At 44.0% G+C, this 19,355-nt stretch overlaps 1 protein-coding gene across 1 annotated transcript in view; it reads right to left on the bottom strand.

Annotated features, from left to right (window-relative positions):
- Positions 1 to 19,355, bottom strand: part of URB2 (URB2 ribosome biogenesis homolog) — a 101,041-nt gene that overhangs the window by 56,366 nt on the left and 25,320 nt on the right. Inside the window, exons 2-3 of the mRNA XM_044289496.1 lie at positions 5,860 to 5,997; positions 2,833 to 3,009 (exon numbers count right to left, since the gene is read on the bottom strand). Coding sequence (XP_044145431.1) covers positions 2,833 to 3,009; positions 5,860 to 5,985 — 303 coding nt within the window. The 5' untranslated portion in view covers positions 5,986 to 5,997. The remainder of the gene's footprint in view (positions 1 to 2,832; positions 3,010 to 5,859; positions 5,998 to 19,355) is intronic.

The following is a 19,355-nucleotide window of genomic DNA, read 5'->3' as shown; positions in this document are numbered from 1 at the left end:
GGTTCTCCGTTTTTTCAGGGATTGGCCTCCGAATGACCGCCTCTCCCTTCGCCAACTATCCGCTAAGTGCGCTTTTCTCCTTTGTCTTGTGTCTTTCCGACGGGTGTCGGACGTTCGGGCCTTTGAGGTGACCCCTGAAGGAGTCACATTCCATATCTCTCGTCGCACTAAATCAGGTTCGACGTCGGTCTCTTTTTTTCCAGACGACCCGCAGCTCTGTGTTGTGTCCACCCTTCGCAGTTTCGGTTACCTCCTCACTCCGTTCCTCTACATCGGGTCAACTCCTAGTTTCCTACGTGCGCCCTTACGCCCCAGTCTCTGTCACCACGCTGGCCCGTTGGATCCGCTGGATCCTTTCCCTCACAGGTATAGACCCAGCTTTCGGCACCCACTCCGTTCGCGGAGCGGCGGCTTCATCAGCCCTAATGGCAGGGTCGTCCCTTTCGGATATTCTCTGAACGGCGGACTGGTCTAGGGAATCTACTTTCCGTATCTTTTATTTTCGCACTCCCCCTTCTGCTGGGACATCTCTTCTTCAGCGTTAAAATGGCAAAATAGGAAGCCTCCTGTCATGTTTTAAAATTGAAGATTATGCTAGCTTTAGTGTACTAATAATCTTAATTTTAATAAAGACAGGAGGCGAGTATTTTCCCTCCCTTCTATTCCCTACCCTGACTCTTTGGGGGAGTGAATCTCAAGGTGTCGGATATGGGGCTTGATTTTAATAAAATAAAAAAAAATTGCCCTTTCCTATAAAAAATGAAAAATAAAAAAACTACACATATTACGTATCACCGCGTCCGTAACGACCGTCTCTATAAAGATATCACACGATAGACCCCATCCGATAAACACCATAAAAAATAAAAACTGTGTAAAAAAAAAAGCTATTTTTGTCACCTTACATCACAAAAAGTGCAACAACAAGCGATCAAAAAGGCGTATGACCCCCAAAATAGTACCAATCAAACCGTCACCTCGTCCCGTAAAAAATGATACCCTATTTAAGACAATCGCCCAAAAAATAAAAAAGCTATGGCTCTCAGACTATAGAGACACTAAAACATCATTTTTTTGGTTTCAGAAATGCTATTATTGTGTAAAACTTAAATAAAAAAGTATACATATTAGGTATTGCCATGTCCGTAACGATCTTCTCTATAAAACTATCACATGACCTAACTCCTCAGATGAACGCTGTAAAAATAAATAAATGAAAACTGTTCCAAAACAGCCAATTTTTGGGTCACCTTGCCCCATAAAGTGTAATAATGAATGATCAAAAAATCCTATGTACCCAAAAATGGTACCAATAAAAACCTCAACACTTTTTTGCAAAAAACGAGCCCCTGCACAAGACGATCGGCAGAAAAATAAAAAACATATGGCGTTCAGAAAACCAATCCAGCACAATCTGCCTTCCAAAAAACGTTTGGCATTCCTTTCCTTCTGCGCCCTGCCGCGTGCCCGTACAGCAGTTTACGACCACATGTGGGGTGTTTATGTAAACCGTGGAATCAGGGTAATAAATATTGATAAAGATTTTTTTTTTTATAAAATGGAAAATCTGCCAAAAATGTGAAATTTTTAAATTTCATCTCCATTTTCCTTTAATTCTTGTGGAACGCCTAAAGGGTTAACAAAGTTAGTAAAATCAGTTCTGAGTAACTTGAGGGGTGTAGTTTCTACAATGGGGTCATTTATGGGGGTTTCCACTATGTAAGCCACACAAAGTGACTTCAGACCTGAACTGGTCCTTAAAAAGTGGGTTTTGGAAATTTTCTTAAAAATTTTAAGAATTGCTTCTAAACTTCTAAGCCTTCTAACGTCCTAAAAAAATAAAATAACATTCCCCATATGTCTACTTTATGTTGGCATAATATTGGAAATGTCAAGTAATAAATATTTTATTAGGTATGACTTTCTGTTTTACAAGCAGAGAAATAGAAATTTGGAAAATTGTGAATTTTTCCAAATTTTGGGTAAATTTGGGATTTTTTCATAAATAAAGGTGAAATATAGTGACTGAAATATATGACTATCATGAAGTACAATGTGTTATGAGAAAACAATCTCAGAATGGCATGGATAAGTAAAAGTGTTCCAAAGCTATTACCACATATTTGTAAATTTTGACCTGGACACTGGGGCATCAATGACCCTTGGTCATGAAAGGGTTAAAGAGGACCTTTCATCAGTTTTGACATAGGCTAATTATGATATTACCTTGCAGGGTGGCCCCCACTGATGCCATGGGTATTTTTATTTTTTATTTTTTTCAAACCTATGTCTATATTATAGTCAATAGGGACGGAGCGGCAGTCTGGGGGCACACGTGAACTAGCGGCAGGACAGATCCGACAGGCTGTTCACCCGGCGGAGTCCCCTGCCACTAGTGTCAAACTAGCCTTAAGTCTCACAATTAATACAAACACATACTTGAAATCAAACACCCGAACACTCACAAACTCGTGTTTTTAGTCTGCGTATAAAGGTGCTACACTCCCAGACTGCTGATTTTTTTTCTTCTGAATTGATTACATTTCTAGGGAACGGCTACTGAAAATCTTTGTTCACCCTATAATGTTTCTATATGGGAAGAAGAAGCAGGCAACTTGTAACAATCACAAGAATACAGTCCTTGTCTGAGTTCTTGAGATTATCTTTTGCACTTAAAAGGAGGATTACAGTTTGAGAAAAAAATATAACCATTGCATAATTAAGCTAAACATTTTTTCCAATATAATATCTGTATCAATTATTCAGTTTTAAGCCCTTCAGCGTGTGGCCAATTCTGACCTCAACTGAATGTCAACTTTTTATCATTATTACCTGAGCAATGGCAAAGCGAAGCTTTAGAGATTTGCCCTCTTCCATAAGACTTTGTAACCTACTGCTATGTAAAATTTTGTCCAAGAAGATCCATAGTTTCTGCTCGACATCCTCTTCTAGGCTTTGCTTCTTTGTATGAAATCCAACCAAAGCTTGGCTCACCCAGTCAAGTAAGAACTACATTGAAAAGAAATATATTATATACATACATACATACACTTGTCTTACTTATTTGTCTTAGTTATCTGCTTATTTTTCTGAAATGTTCATTTTCTCCCATCTTGGATGACATTTTGGGGATTTGGAACCAATTACTCAATTTACAATGCTTTCAACATACAATGGTCCTCCTGGAACCAATTAATATTGTATCTAGAGGGACCACTGTATATGACAATTTTAGATTGTGTCATAACTTATGGTAGATATCTCCTAGAAAGCTAATATGACCAGCAGGTTCCCACTCATTTTTACCAATCTAGTGATATCAAACATACATATGAATTATTAAAGAGGACCTTTCATGGGATTATGTGTTACAAACTGGTATGCTTACCAGATAGGCCCCTACAGATGCCAGCACTTTTTTTTTTTTCTAAAATAGCCCTCCGTTCCGGCATTGTGTCTCTCGTTGCTTTTGGCGCCTGATATGTCAAAGAGGACCTTTAATGGGTCCAAATATTGTAAACTATCAGGATATGTAGAGCGGCGCCCAGGGATCTCACTGCACTTACTATTATTCCTGGGCTGCTCCGTTTGCCCGCTGTGGCCCCCGGTATGCTAATTGCTAGCATCAGAGCAATGGGGAGGAGACTGCCCTTTTTTATAATGGGCGTCTCTTTCTCCCGAGCATCGCTGAGCGTCACAGTCATGGAGAAGGTGACGCCCATTGTGAAAAAGGGCAGTCTCCTCCCCATTGCTCTAAGGCTAGCAATTAGCATACAGGGCGGGAGAATATACCGGGGGGCCACAGCGGGCGAACGGAGCGGCGCCCAGGAAAAATAGTAAGTGCAGCGAGATCCCTGGGCGCCGTGCTACATATCCTGACAGTTAGTTTACAACATGGATGTCAAACTCATGGCCCTCCAGATGTTGCAAAACTACAACTCCCATCATTCCCTGATAGCTTTAGTATGCCCAGGCATGATGGGAGTTGTAGTTTTGCAACAGCTGGAGGGCCACGAGTTTGACATCCCTGGTTTACAATATTTGGACCCATGAAAGGTACTCTTTAATTCAGAGTTTCCGTACAGGGAGTAAGAGACGGCCGGGTTACTAAATGGGCGTCTCCTTCTCCCTGGCTGTAGCGATGGCATCTTTAGGGGCTGCCCTATCTGGTAAGCACACCAGCTTGTAACCCATAATCCCATGAAAGGTCCTCTTTAAGAACTGACACCAATAGTCCATTTTCAGGATCCCTCAAGGAAGGATCTCACAACAGGAGAAGCATCTTAATGCCCTGATTATGAATATTTTGTTGGATTATTCAAAATGTGAATTATGATGAAGAGATTTCAAATAAGTGTTATTTTCCCTGTCAGTGGACCTAGACATTATCGACTCCCTATGGTTTGGAGAGATGGCTGTTTTAGATTCCTTCCTTAGCATCTAAGTAAGGAAACTTTTACACTAGCGGTATTCTTTTCCGGTATTAAAATCCGATAAAGGGTCTCAATACCGGAAAAAAAAAAAAAATATATGCATCAGTTTTGTCCTAATGCATTCTGAATGGAACGCAATCCGTTCAGTATCATCAGGATGTCTTCCGTTCTGTCCCTTGTGCATGCTGCTGTATTTTTTCTGGCCAAAATCCCGGATTAATACCGCACTTGCCAAATCAGGCATTAATTTTCGTATTAATGCTGGATCCGGTACTAAGTGTTCTGGAAAATTCTGCATCGCCGGATCCGGTTTTCCGGTCTGCGCATCCGCCGGGAGCTATTTTTGCTTTTGCTCTTTACAAACCGGATCCGTTATTCCGGATTATACCAGATGAGACAAATCAGTCTAACTGATCCAGAAAAACAGGCTTTCCGTTTGTACACGGGTTGCCAGAACTGCCTGATGGAATCAAAAACCGCTAGTGTGAAAGTACCCTAACAGAAAGTCCTGGCAAAAGGGACATTTAGCGCTTTCATTCCTCTGGAAATTTAATTTGAAAGCCTCTGTGTAGGAATGTGTAGTGGGAGTCTGGATTTATACAGAATGTCATATGATATAAGATCACATGCAGGATATAGGATGATTCATAACAAATGTCATGAGCCCCCATTCACCCAACAGCAGACAGTCATTTTGGTGATATGTAGTAAACACTTTTGCTTTTTATTGTATAGGAAAGTGCAGCAGACCACTTTCCTATACAGTTGGCCACCGCAAAAAAATAAAATATGCAAGTATACCGGACAGCTTACAATTTTTTAATCATTGTGGCCAATGTACGGCGTCTGCTACTATGTGGCTATACAGTGGTATGCACTGACAGTACATGTCAAAGATTACTATCCACATATGCTTTTAATGTGAACAGACCATAATATGTATATTATGTATATAGCAGTATTTTACAACTGGACCCATCACCAGAGGATAGGTCATCAATATAAAACCCTGGCTAACCCCTTTCATGGCCATTTACACATGCTCAGAGTAGGTGAGATCTGCACTTATATGCAGCAATCGCTCCTCCCTGTACAAACTGTTACTGACCATCTGCTGCCCGCAAAGCTTTTCCTTTATCCGTATCAGCAATACTTTTAACCCATGGATGTCAAACTCATGGCCCTCCAGCTGTTGCAAAACTACAACTCCCAGAATTCCCTGATAGCTGTAGTATGTCCAGGCATGATGGGAGTTGTAGTTTTGCAACAGCTGGAGGGCCACGAGTTTGACATCCCTGTTTTAACTGATGAACAAGGGTTTGCTCAATAATTGGCCCCTTTACAAGCATTCAGCCAGATAACCACCCCACGCATACTTCCGCAGACATGAAATAAACTAGAGCAGGGTTAATATGATCACATTTACCTGTTCCTTGTTAGGAATCAAACACTGATGGGAAATCCAAGCAAAATGAGCTAGTTTTAGTTTATGTCCCCAAGAAATCTTTGAGCCTTTCATCTTCAAGTGGATACCAGAGTAAACGCCAGCCATTGTTTCAGTCTCCTGTAATAGAAGCAGGAAAAGTTATATATAAAAAAAAACAAAAAATAAATTAAAAAAAACATCCGATGATAAGAATGCCTTCATACGCAGAAGATTTTGTAGAAGTTTCAGCAACTGAGAATCCTGTCCCTCTGAATGGGCCATGCTGCCAGAATAAACCCATGCGGATGAGTGCAACTGATTTTCAACTCACTTTCAGTTGCAGTTGTCTGTCTTCTGCACACTAAGGCTAAATCTTACATTTTTGAATAAGACATCTACTTTCTGCTTCTCTTTTCAAACTGGAACCTATCAGGACGCTTGTGCTACATTCACATCACCGGTAATTTCATCCGGCAGGCAATAGCCTGCCACAGGTTATTAGATACGTCACTGCCAACTCTGGTCGACTGCTCTCTGCCGGATCAAGTTACCGGTGATGGAAACACAGCCTAAAGCGCCATTCAGACGTCCGCATCCGTTCCACAATATCGGGAACGGGTGCGAGCCCATTTATTCTCAATGGGGCAGAACGGGATGTGGAGAGCACACTATGTGCTCTCAGCATCCGCATTTCCGGAGTGCGGCACCGAAATTCAGGGCCGTGGCTCCACAAAAAATAAAGGAACGTGTCCTATTCTTGTCCGCAATTGCAGACAAGAACAGGCAGTTCTATAGGGGGTGCCGGCCGGGTCTATTGCGGATCCCTAAGGGTACATGCACACATTCAGGATTCATGTGCGGAGAATCCGCACTGAAATCTGCAGGTGTTCGCAGGCAAATCTGTGCGGTTAATCCGCATTAATTGGTGCAGATTTGCATGCGGATTTGCATGCGGATTTCACTAAGTCAATGAATAAAATCCAGTCAGGAAAAATAAAATAAATTGACATGCTGCGGATTTTAAAATCCGCACCGCAGGTCAAAATCCGCGCGGAAAAAATCTGCATCATGTGCATTGAGAATTTCAAATTCTCATAGAATACTAAGTACATGACCTACGGTGCAGATTTTCCGCGCGGAAAATCTGCATGCAATCCTGATCGTGTGCATGTAGCCTAAGGGTGCATTTACACGACCGTATAAATGGATCTGCATCCGTTCCGCAATTTTGCGGAACGGGTGCGGACACATTCATTTCAATGGGGCCACAAAAGATGCGGACAGCCCACCGTGTGCTGTCCGCATCCATTGTTCCGCCCCACAAAAAATATGGAGCATGTCCTATTCTTGTCCGCGGACAAGAATAGGCATTCTCTATATAGCGCCGGCCATGTGCAGTCTGCAAAATGCGGAACACACACGGCCGGTATCCATGTTTTGCGGATCGCAAAACACTTACGGTCGTGTCAATGCACCCTAAGGGGTTCATGCAACAGTGTCATCCATGCTGATTGCAAGCAATGACAGTGTGTAATGGGGTTGGAGTGTTGCAGTCCACTACAAGTGCTGGGAACCAGGAGTTGTGGGCTCCTCCTGCCCATTACTGTGCATAGGGAGAAAGCTGTGAATCAGCATCAAGGGGGGCGGGGGAGCCGGCATCTCAGGAATACAATGGACTTTGTTTACAACAAGTACCTGTAGCTGAGTTTTGCCAAAAGAAGAAGAAAATAAAACACAGGGCTGCATTCAGCATCATTGAGAACAATGCACCAAACATCCCGTTAGGTTCTGAGCAGTCGCCATGTAAACCCCACAATTGTACCTGGTGACTGGGTTTTACTACCTGCATTTGGGGCCGTATGCTGAAACTGGTATTACATGGGCCAATTTTCAGGGAGGAAGCGTTCCTTCCCAAGTTTTGCGCATGTGCGGTGTCCTCTGTTTTACTGCGCGATCCCATGTCAGGGCCTGGCCTCACGCTGCCCCCTTGACTTCAAGCTGACATGCAAATTAGTGTGGACGGAGGATAAAAGATCGTTTTATGACCTCATGCGGCATTGGACTGCAGGATAAAAAGTATAATTAGTATCACACTGCGGACTACTCTGAGGTACTGCTGGCGGGTTTACATGCATTTAGGAGGTGACAGGTTCCCTTTAATAGAATTTACTTGGCTGTAAAAATGAAAATGTTCATTTCTTACAATAAAATGTTGCTTAAGATCCCCATTTTTTTCATTTCCCACAAGGGGTAACAGTAGGAAAAGCACCACAAATGTTGTTAAGCATTTTCTCCTGAACACGTCAACACCCCATCCATAGTTGTAAATTGCTGTTTGCGCACACAACAGGGATCAGAAGAGAAAGAACGCCATATAGTTTTGGAGGGCAGATTTTGGTCAAATGGTTTACGGGCACCATGTTGCTATTGATCAGCCATTTTCTGACAACCATACATTTTATGGTTTTCTCAACGGAGTTTTATCATTGGTTTGATTTTGGGGTACATACAACTTTTCGATTGCTTTTGATTTAGCAACTCTGCTATTGCTTTTTGAGTTTTTGTTATCGCGGCGAACACCATGCAGGAAAAATGATGTTATCTTTATTCTGCTGGTCAGTACAATTACAGAGATACCAATTGTATAGAGAGTTTTTTGTTTTGTTTTTTACACAAAGCATTTTTTAAAAAAAAAACCAAAATTCCTGTTTTAGTGTCGCCATTTTCTGAGAGCCATTTTTTATTTATTTTTTCTGCCGATCGTCTTGTGTGGGGGCTAATTTTTTGTGGCTTGATTTGACGTTTTCATTGGTACCATTTTGGGGTATATAGTACTTTTTAATTACTCGCCATTACGCTCTTTTATAAAAGGCAAGGTAAAAAAATGGCTGGTTTGATATTTTTATTTTTTCCCATCATTCACCTGAAGGCGTAGACCATTAGATATTTTTAGAAGGCTACTATCACACCTGCGTTAGGTGCGGATCCGTCTGGTATCTGCACAGACGGATCCGCACCTATAAATGCAAACGATGGTATCCGTTCAGTACGGATCCGTCTGCATAACTTAGTAAAAAAAAGTCTAAATCTAAGTCAAACAGATCCGTCCTGACTTTACATTGAAAGTCAATGGGGGACGGATCCGTTTACAATTGCACCACTATTGTGTCAATGTAAACGGATCTGTCCCCATTGACTTACATTGCAAGTCAGGACGGATCCGTTTGGCTCCGCATCGCCAGGCGGACACCAAAACACTGCAAGCAGCGTTTTGGTGTCTGCCTCCAGAGCAGAATGGAGGCGGAACTGAGCCAAACTGATGCATTCTGAATGGATCCGCGTCCATTCAGAATGCATTGGGGCTAAACTTATCCGTTTGGTGCCGCTTGTGAGAGCCTTGAAAGAGATCTCACAGGCGGACCCAGAAACAGCAGTGTGAAAGTAGCCTAAAGCAGGTAATTACGGATGCAGCAATACCTAATATGTCTATTTTAAATTTTTTGCTTGCAAATTTTTTTTTTTACTGTTTTTGTGTTGCTTTTTTCTGATAGCCATACACACTCACCTAAAGAATTATTAGGAACACCTGTCCTATTTCTCATTAATGCGATTATCTAGTCAACCAATCACATGGCAGTTGCTTCAATGCTGAATGTCAGAATGGAAAAGAAAGGTGATTTAAGCTATTTTGAGCGTGGCATGGTTGTTGGTGCCAGACGGGCCGGTCTGAGTATTTCACAATCTGCTCAGTTACTGGGATTTTCACGCACAACCATTTCTAGGGTTTACAAAGAATGGTGTGAAAACAGAAAAACATCCAGTATGCGGCAGTCCTGTGGGCGAAAATGCCTTGTTGCTGCTAGAGGTCAGAGGAGAATGGGCCGACTGATTCAAGCTGATAGAAGAGCAACGTTGACTGAAATAACCTCGTTACAACCGAGGTATGCAGCAAAGCATTTGTGAAGCCACAACACGCACAACCTTGAGGTAGATGGGCTACAACCAGCAGAAGACCCTACCGGGTACCACTTATCTCCACTACAAACAGGAAAAAGAGGCTACAATGTGCACAAGCTCACCAAAATTGGACTGTTGAAGACTGGAAAAATGTTGCCTGGTCTGATGAGTCTCGATTTCTGTTGAGACATTCAAATGGTAGAGTCCGAATTTGGCGTAAACAGAATGAGAACATGTATCCATCATACCATGTTACCACTGTGCAGGCTGGTGGTGGTGGTGTACTGGTGTGGGGGATGTTTTCTAGGCACACTTTAGGCCCCTTAGTGCCAATTGGCCATCGTTTAAATGCCACGGGCTACCTGAGCATTGTTTCTGACCATGTCCATCCCTTCATGACCACCATGTACCCATCCTCTGATGGCTACTTCCAGCAGGATAATGCACCATGTCACAAAGCTCGAATCATTTCAAATTGGTTTCTTGAACATGACAATGAGTTCACTGTACTAAAATGGCCCCCAGAGTCACCAGATCTCAACCCAATAGAGCATCTTTGGGATGTGGTGGAACGGGAGCTTCGTGCCCTGGATGTGCATCCCTCAAATCTCCATCAAGATGCTATCTTATCAATATGGGCCAACATTTCTAAAGAATGCTATCAGCACCTTGTTGAATCAATGCCACGTAGAATTAAGGCCGAATGCACACGGTCGTTGTTCACGGCCGTGAGCGGTCCGTGGAACCGCGGCATGGATTCCTGCTGAGTGCAGGAGCGCACGGCGTCATGGGTTGCTATGACGCCGTGCGCTCCCTGCTGCCGCCGCAGTACAGTAATACACTGGTATAGATCACACCAGTGCATTACTGTATTGAGGCGGCAGCAGGGAGCGCACGGCGTCATAGCAACCCATGACGCCGTGTGCTCCTGCACTCAGCAGGAATCCAGGCCGCGGTTCCACGGACCGCTCACGGCCGTGAACAACGGCAGTGTGCATTCGGCCTAAGGCAGTTCTGAAGGGAAAAAGGGGGTCCAACACCCTATCAGTATGGTGTTCCTAATAATTCTTTAGGCGAGTGTATATATTTATTTTTTCTGTCAACCGTCTAGTGTAGGGGCTCATTTTTTGCGAGATGAGGTGACGTTTTCAATGGTACATAGTAATTTTTGACTTCTCACTACTACACTTTTTGTAAGGTAAAGGGACCAAAAAAAAATTATATTTTGGCGACGTTTTTATATATTTTTTTTTACAGCGTTAGTTTGATGTGGTAAATCGTGATATATTTTATATAGCTGGGGATCATGGAAGCAGCGATCACTAATATGTCCATTTTATTTTTTATTGTAATTAGAATACTTTTTTTTTTTTTTTCACTGTGGGACATTAACTTTTTGTGGTCCAATCCCCTCTGCAATGAATTACAATACATAGTGAGGTGACCCAATAGGGTCGGAGGAGCCCCCCCCCCCAGAAACTCTATGCTGCAGTCTGTGCTACAAAGGGTTAATGCTGATACTGGCGTATACAGCAGGGGCTCTGTCAGGAACAGCCAAGCCCCTGTCACTGATCCGGCGGCTCTAGCTCCTGCAATCGCCTGATCAGCGCGCCATACCTGTATGATGGCTGTCGGGAAGTTACGTCTTGCTGCGCCGTACATGTATGGCAAATGTCGTAAAGGGGTTAAGAGGTGTGTTAATACATTTGTCCATATAGTTTGTTGATCACAACTGGATCTCCGCAAGAAGGCTCAGTACCTTCTAAGAGCATGTATACATGGCATCTCACAGATGCAACCAAAGCCATGTTCTGTACCGACAAGGAACAAGTAGTACAGACAATGTTTTCTACAAATGGGTGTATTTGGTTTGGCTAATAACTTTAGTAATGTTTCAAGGTTCTATAAAACATTGTTTCTCGAAGTTTCAAAAATACCCTTTTCAAATAAACTGCATCCAAGTAGATCCAAGGCTACGAACATACCATGTGATGCAGTTTAAAGGGAACCTGTCCCAATGAACATGATGTCTGAACTGCAGAAAACACATTATAGAGCAGGAGGAGCCGAGCAGTTTAACCACTTCACGACCGCCCATTGACTATAAACGTTCTATGGGCGGTCGTGGCTGTCAATTAAAAGCGAAGGGGCAGAGAAAGGGGGCGTGGTTATCTTGACTTGAAGCAAGGAGGCCACTGCCCCCATGACTTCGAACTCTGCTGTTACATAGCACGTGCAGAGGATTAAAGTTAGTTTTTCAAGACTTTGGTGCATCTGGCCAGAGGAAGAAAAGAATCTTAAAGGGGTATTCCCATCTTGCTACTTCATTCTTAATTGCTGCCAGCTAGCTGTTCATTTCCTGGTTTTCTGCAGCTAAGGCCTCATGCACACGTCCGTTTTTTTTTAGGGTCCGTAGGTCCGTGATCCGTGGGTCTTCCTTGATTTTTGGAGGATCCATGGACATTAAGAAAAAATCGTTTTGGTGTCCGCCTGGTCGTGCAGACCCAAACGGATCCGTCCTGACTTACAATGCAAGTCAATGGGGACGGATCCGTTTGACGTTGACACAATATGGTGCAATTGCAAACGGATCCGTCCCCCATTGACTTTCAGTGTAAAGTCAGGAGTCCCTATTATACCATCGGATCGGAGTTTTCTCCAATCCGATGGTATATTTTAACTTGAAGCGTCCCCGTCACCATAGGAACGCCTCTATGTTAGAATATACTGTCGGATATGAGTTAGATCGTGAAACTAAGATCCGACAGTATATTCTAACACAGAGGCGTTCCCATGGCGATCTGCACGCTTCAAGTTAGACTATACAAAGAACTGTGGACATGACTGCCCCCTGCTGCCTGGCAGCACCCGATCTCTTACAGATCTTACAGGGGGGTTAATTGTGCGTATCATAGTCCCCTGTAAGAGATCAGAGGCTGCCAGGCAGCAGGGGGCAGACCCCCCTCCCTCCCCAGTTTTAAATTAATTGATGGCTAGTGCGGCCCACCCCCTCCCTCCCTCTAGTGTATCAGTTTCATTGGTGGCCAGTGTGCGGGCCCCCCTCCCTTCCTCTATTGTATTAGCTTCATTGGTGGCCAGTGTGCGCCCCCCCCGGGCCCCCCTCTATTGTATTAATTTCATTGGTGGCCAGTGTGCGGCCCCCCTCCCTCCCTCTATTGTATTAGTTTCATTGGTGGCCAGTGTGCGGCCTCCCCCCCCCCCCCGATCATTGGTGGCAGTGGAGAGTTCCGATCGGAGTCCAAGTTTATTCGCTGGTGCTCCGATCGGTAACAATGGCAACCAGGACGCTACTGCAGTGGTTACTTAGCAATATTAGAAGCATCATACTTACCTGCTGCGCTGTCTGTGACCGGCCGGGAGCTCCTCCTACTGGTAAGTGACAGGTCTGTGCAGCATATTGCTTGATGATCTGTCACTTACCAGTAGGAGGAGCTCCCGGCCGGTCACAGACAGCGCAGCAGGTAAGTATGATGCTTCTAATATTGCTAAGTAACCATGGATAAAAATCTCAGTCTGATCTTTTACAAACCCATTCTGTGCATCAAAAACTATAATTCCATATTATACATTAGCTCAAAAGCTTGACCATCCCCCACCCACCAGCTCTGATGCAGATTTGTTTCCATTACAGCTGTACTCCAGTTGTGTATAAACCTTACACTATTTATCTTTATAGATGCATATACAGCTCAGCTACATAGGTCTTCTCCAGTCCTCTAACATCACTTTGGCTGAATGACTTCATATACAGCCCTGCTCCATCTTTATTCTACTTCCCCGCTAGCACTGGGTCTGAAAAGTTACATATACAGCTCTGCTACATCTGTCTGTTTATTTCTTCAACCTGCACTGTGTCAGAACAGCCGCATATACAGCCCTGCTACATCAGTTTCTCTCTTTCCCTAGCATGCGCAGCTCTATCTTAGACGCAATGGATATTCTGCGCATGCGCGGCCGCCCAAAACAGATAAAGACGTGTGCGTTCACAAGTTCTTGAACAGGCCAGCCGAAGGATCGCAGACGATGCAGTGCGCAGGCACGGCCCATGGATGCGGCAGGCGAGATGTGGCCGTATCCATGGGAAGCGCCAATAAACAACACTGAGACAGAAGCAATTTTAAATAGAATGGTGGGTTATTTTTAATGAAATGTATAGATAAAAGTTTTCAGTGGGGGCAAAAGATTTAAATTAAGAATGATCAATAAAAAGATAATACCCCTTTAAGGAACATTAAGGTAATGCTGGTGGTTTGGGAGGAGTTTTTTAGGCCACAGGTTTCCTTTAACTTTCATTGGTGGCGCAGTGCGCCTGCCCCTCCTCCGCCCTTCTCTCTTCTCATTGGCAGCAGCGGCACAGGGGGGAGGGAGAGAGTGACTCCTTCTCCCCTGTGCTGCTGAGGGCACATAAGCGCGCTGACAGCAGCGTGCTCCATGTTCTCTGATGCTAGACTAAGCAGTAGGGCAGCCTAGTATCGATAAATGTCAAATCACGGTATCGTATCGATACCGGGACAAAAGTATCGATTGGATATCGATATTCTGATACCTGCAACAGCCCTAGTTAAAGTGAAATCAAATAAAAAAAAGTATACATATTAGGTATCACCGTGTCCGTAACAACCAGCTCTATAAAAATATCACATGACCTAACCCCTCAGGTGAACACTGTAAAAAAATTTAATCCGTGCCAAATCATTTTTGTCACCGTACATCACAAAAAATGCAACACCAAGCAATCAAAAAGGCGTCTGCCCCTGTAATGACCGGTGTCACGCACAGGGAGGAAAACAGGGAAAGCCCTGCCCAAGGGAGAGGGAAAGGTGGTGACCCCTAACTCACCTTGCGGCTGGCACCTGACTGCCCTGACGTCCCTAGACGGGTTCCTCACCCGTGCGGCGATCACGTGCCTAAACCCTGGCTTTCCCTGAAATGAGCCCTAGATAGTGAACGGGCCGGTGGGATCGCTAGTCCGCACCACTGCACTAAGAGGGAAACACCAGGGAGAGGACAGACAAATACAGACAAACACAAACACCCAGGTGGACGACCACAGCAGTCCACAAAGGTCCAACAGGGATCCGGAGGGTAGCGTTCTGAATCAACAGTCAGAGAACGCAGCAACACAGCTCCAGTGGGTCAGGATAGATGTCCAGGCAGGAAGCTCTATCTCTGGCAACCAGAGAAGTGTGAGAGGGGAATATAAGGAGGTTTGGGAGTGCTGGACAAGGAACAGCTGAGGAGAAGGAGCTACGGATCCCTGAGTGAGCCAAAAGGGTTTGCAAAGCAAACTCAGAAAGCTACCATAAGGAAAACAGCCCTATCTTAAATAGAGCGTGCAGCCAACCGCTGCGACTTCCTGACCCCGGGTATAACGGAGTCAGGCGTGGTTCTCGATACTCTCGTGACAGCCCCCCAAAATAGTAACAATCAGTCACCTCATCCCACAAAAAAATTTGACCCTACCTAAGACAATCGGTCAAAAAAACACTAAAACATAATTTTTTTGGTTTCAAAAATGCTATTATTGTGTAAAACTTGAATAAATCAGGCTACTTTCACACCTGCGTTTAGGTGTGGATCCGTCTGGTATTTGCACAGACGGATCCGCACCTATAATGCAAACGCTTGTATCCGTTCAGAACGGATCCGTTTGCATTTTGTTCATGATAACGCAAACTGATCCGTTTTGACTTACATTGAAAGTCAAAAGGGAGGCGGATCAGTTTTCAATTGCACCATATTGTGTCAGTAAAAACTGATCCGTCCCCATTGACTTACATTGTAAGTCAGAACGGATCCGTTTGGCTCAGTTTCCTCAGACGGACATCAAAACGCTGCAAGCAGCGTTTTGGTGTCCGCCTCCAGAGCGGAATGGAGGCTGAGGGGAGGCAAACTGATGTATTCTGAACTGATCCTTATCCATTCAGAATGCATTGGGGCTGAACTGATCCGTTTTGGGCCGCTTGTGAGAGCCTTGAAATAGATCTCACAGGCGGACCCAGAAACACCAGTGTGAAAGTAGCCTAAGAAAAAGTATACATATTAGGTGATTGCTGTAAAAATAAATAAATAAATAAATAAAATGTAATAATGAATGATCAAAAAATCATATATACCCAAAAACAGCACCAATAAAAACATCAACTCTTCCTGCAAAAAACGAGCCCCTGCATAAGACGATTGGCAGAAAAATAAAAAAAATATGGCGTTCAGAAAATGGAGACACAAAAACATCTTTCTAAAAAAATGCTTTATTATGTAAAACAAAGTAAAAATATTTAATATCATTGCGTCCGTAACAACCTGCTCTATAAAAACAGCACATGATCTACCCTGTCACATGAATGTTATAAAAAAAAAAAAAGCTGTGCCAAAACAGCCATTTTTGGTTACCTTGCCTCACAAAAAACGTAATATAGAGCAATTAAAAAAATCATATGTACCTCAAAATAGTACCTATAAAACTGTCACCTAATCCCCTAGTTTCCAAAATGGGGTCCCTTTTTGGGAATTTCTACTGTAAGGGTGCATCAGGGGGGCTTCAAATGGGACATGGCATCTAAAAACCAGCTCAGCAAAATCTGCCTTCCAAAAACCATATGGTGCCCCTTTTCTTCTGCACCCTGTTGTAAGGGCACACAGCAGTTTATGACCACATGTGGGGTGTTTATGTAAACCACAGAATCAGGGTAATATTAAGTTTTGTTTGGCTGTTAACCCTCAATGTGTTAAAGATTATATTTTTTTATTAAAATGGAAAATCTGCCCAAAAAGTTAAATTTCCTCTCCATTTCCCTTTAATTCTTGTGGAACACCTAAAGGGTTGACAAAGTTTGCTAAATCAGTTTTGAGTAACTTGAGGGGTGTAGTTTCTAAAATGGGGTCATTTATGGGGGGTTTCCACTAGGGATCGACCGATATAGATTTTTTAGGGCCGATACCGATAATTTGTGAACTTTCAGGCCGATAGCCGATAATTTATACCGATATTCTGGGAATTTTCATTTTTGAAAAAAAAGTAAAAAATTCCCACAAATCTGCTGAAAATTAATGTTTATTGTTAATGTGTATTTTTTTTTTTGTAAATCTTTATTTTTCATTTATATTTAATATTTGGGTATTTTTATTATTTTTTTGTAACTTTTTTTTTTAAACTAACTTTTAGCCCCCTTAGGGACTAGAACCCTTGTCCTATTCACCCTGATAGAGATCTATCAGGGTGAATAGAAGCTCACACTGTCCCTGCTGCTGTGTGCTTTGTGCACACAGCAGCATGGAGCTTATCATGGCAGCCAGGGCTTCAATAGCGTCCTGGCTGCCATGGTAACCGATCGGAGCCCCAGCATTACACTGCTGGGGCTCCGATCGGAGGAGCAAGGGAGAGGGGATCCTGTGGAGGGGCGCACTGCGACTAGGGTGGGGGGGCCCTATGCGCCACCACTGCCTAATACTGGGGGGGAGGGGGGGCGCACTGCGCCACCAATGCTTAATACTGGGGGGCTTGGGGGGGAGGCGCACTGCGCCACCAATGCTTAATACTGGGGGGGGGGGGGCGCACTGCGCCACCAATGTCTGATACTGGGGGGCTTGGGGGGGCGCACTGCGCCACCAATGAAGCTTAATCTCTAATTTATTCATATACAGGAGGCGGGAGCTGGCTGCAGGATCACATAGCCAAATCCCGACCTCTATGAGCTGTAGCTGCGATCCGCGGCACCTGAGGAGTTAACTACCGCAGATCGCAGCTACAGCTCATAGAGGCCGGGAGCCGTCTATGTGATCCTGCAGCTCCCGCCTCCTGTATATGAATGAATGATAGATTAATCTTCATTGGTGGAGCAGTGGCCATAGCTCCTCCCCTCCTCCTGTCCCCTGTCCTTACATTGGCGGCAGCGGCAGGAGCAGCACAGGGGGAGGAGACACTGCTCCTTCTCCCCTGTGCTGCTGCTAAGGGGAACACGGAGAGCACTGTGAGCAGCGCGATCTGTTATCCCCATACACTATCGGAATATCGGCAAAATAGATGCCGATACCGATAGTGTTCAAAATCCTGAATATCGGCCGATAATATCGGTAAATCCGATAATCGGTCGATCCCTAGTTTCCACTATGTAAGCCCCACAAAGTGACTTCAGAACTAAACAAACTAAAATTGCCAAATTTAAAATACATATAATTACGGTATTAAAAAAAAAAAAAAAAAAAAAAAACGTCTTACCTAGGGTTGTCACAATACCAACATTTTGACTCGATTTTGATACCATAAAAAAGTATTGCGATACTCGGTACTACGTGAAAAAAATAAAACACCAAAAGAGCCACGGGCATTCCAGATTTTATGGAACGTCTGGACCATAATAAAACAGTCCTAACCTAATTAACAAGGTGACCAAAAAAATTGCAAATTGCACTTTTTTTCTGTTACGACGTTCACCGCATAGGAGATATTTTTGAATATTTTAATATTTCGCACTTTTTCGGTTGTGGAGATATAAAATATATAAACAATAAAAAAAAATTACATATGTAAAATTGGGCAAGGGGGTGATTTAAACTAAATATTTAGTTTTTTTTTTTAAAGGGATTCTGTCACCTCGTTTTAGCTTATAGAGCTGCGGACATGCACGGCTAGATCACCGCTAGCATGCCTGCAACATACCTGTCCCATATCTGTGTGCTTTTATTGTGTTTAAAACATGATTTTATAGATATGTAAATTACCTTGGTAAGGAGCCCAAGGGGCTGTACTAACCTTCTTGGAGCCCAGCCACGCCCCCTGTGAAGGAGCCCAGCACCGCCTGCGTCCTCCGAATCTCCTCCTAGCTCACAGTTAGATTGCCGCGAGCTCGCACATGCGCAGTGTTGGTATAGTGTTCCTTCCCTGTGCTGGCATCAGCCTTAGGGAAGGAACTACGCATGCGCAAGCTCGCACATCGTGAGAGTACAGCGATCTAACTGTGAGCTAGGAGGAGATTCGGAGGATGCAGGCGGTGTCGGGCTCCTTCACAGGGGGGCGTGGCTGGGCACCAGGAAGGTTAGTACAGCCCCTTGGGCTCCTTACCAGGGTCATTTACATATCTATAAAATAATTTTGAAACACAATAAAAGGACACAGTCCTATAGGACAAGTATATTGCGGACATGCTAGCGGCGATCTAGCCGTGCATGTCCGCAGCTCTATAGGCTAAAACGAGGTGACAGAATCCATTTAACTTTTTTTATTTAATAACTATTTCCCCCCTTAGGGGCCAGAACCTGGGATCCTTCATCTCTTGTCCTATTCACCCTGATAGATCTCTATCAGGGTGAATAGGACCTCACACTGTCCCTGCTGCTCTGTGCACACAGCAGCATGGAGCTGACTATGGCAGCCAGGACTTCAATAGCGTCCTGGCTGCCATGGTAACCGATCGGAGCCCCAGGCTTACACTGCTGGGGCTTTAATCGGAACTGCCACTGCCACCAATGATAATACTACTTGGGGGGGGGGGCACCCTGCGCCACCAATGATTCTACTT

The sequence above is a fragment of the Bufo gargarizans genome, chromosome 4 (assembly GCF_014858855.1).
Source record: "Bufo gargarizans isolate SCDJY-AF-19 chromosome 4, ASM1485885v1, whole genome shotgun sequence".
Taxonomy (NCBI): domain Eukaryota; kingdom Metazoa; phylum Chordata; class Amphibia; order Anura; family Bufonidae; genus Bufo; species Bufo gargarizans.
This window is presented reverse-complemented; position numbering and strand designations above follow the sequence as displayed.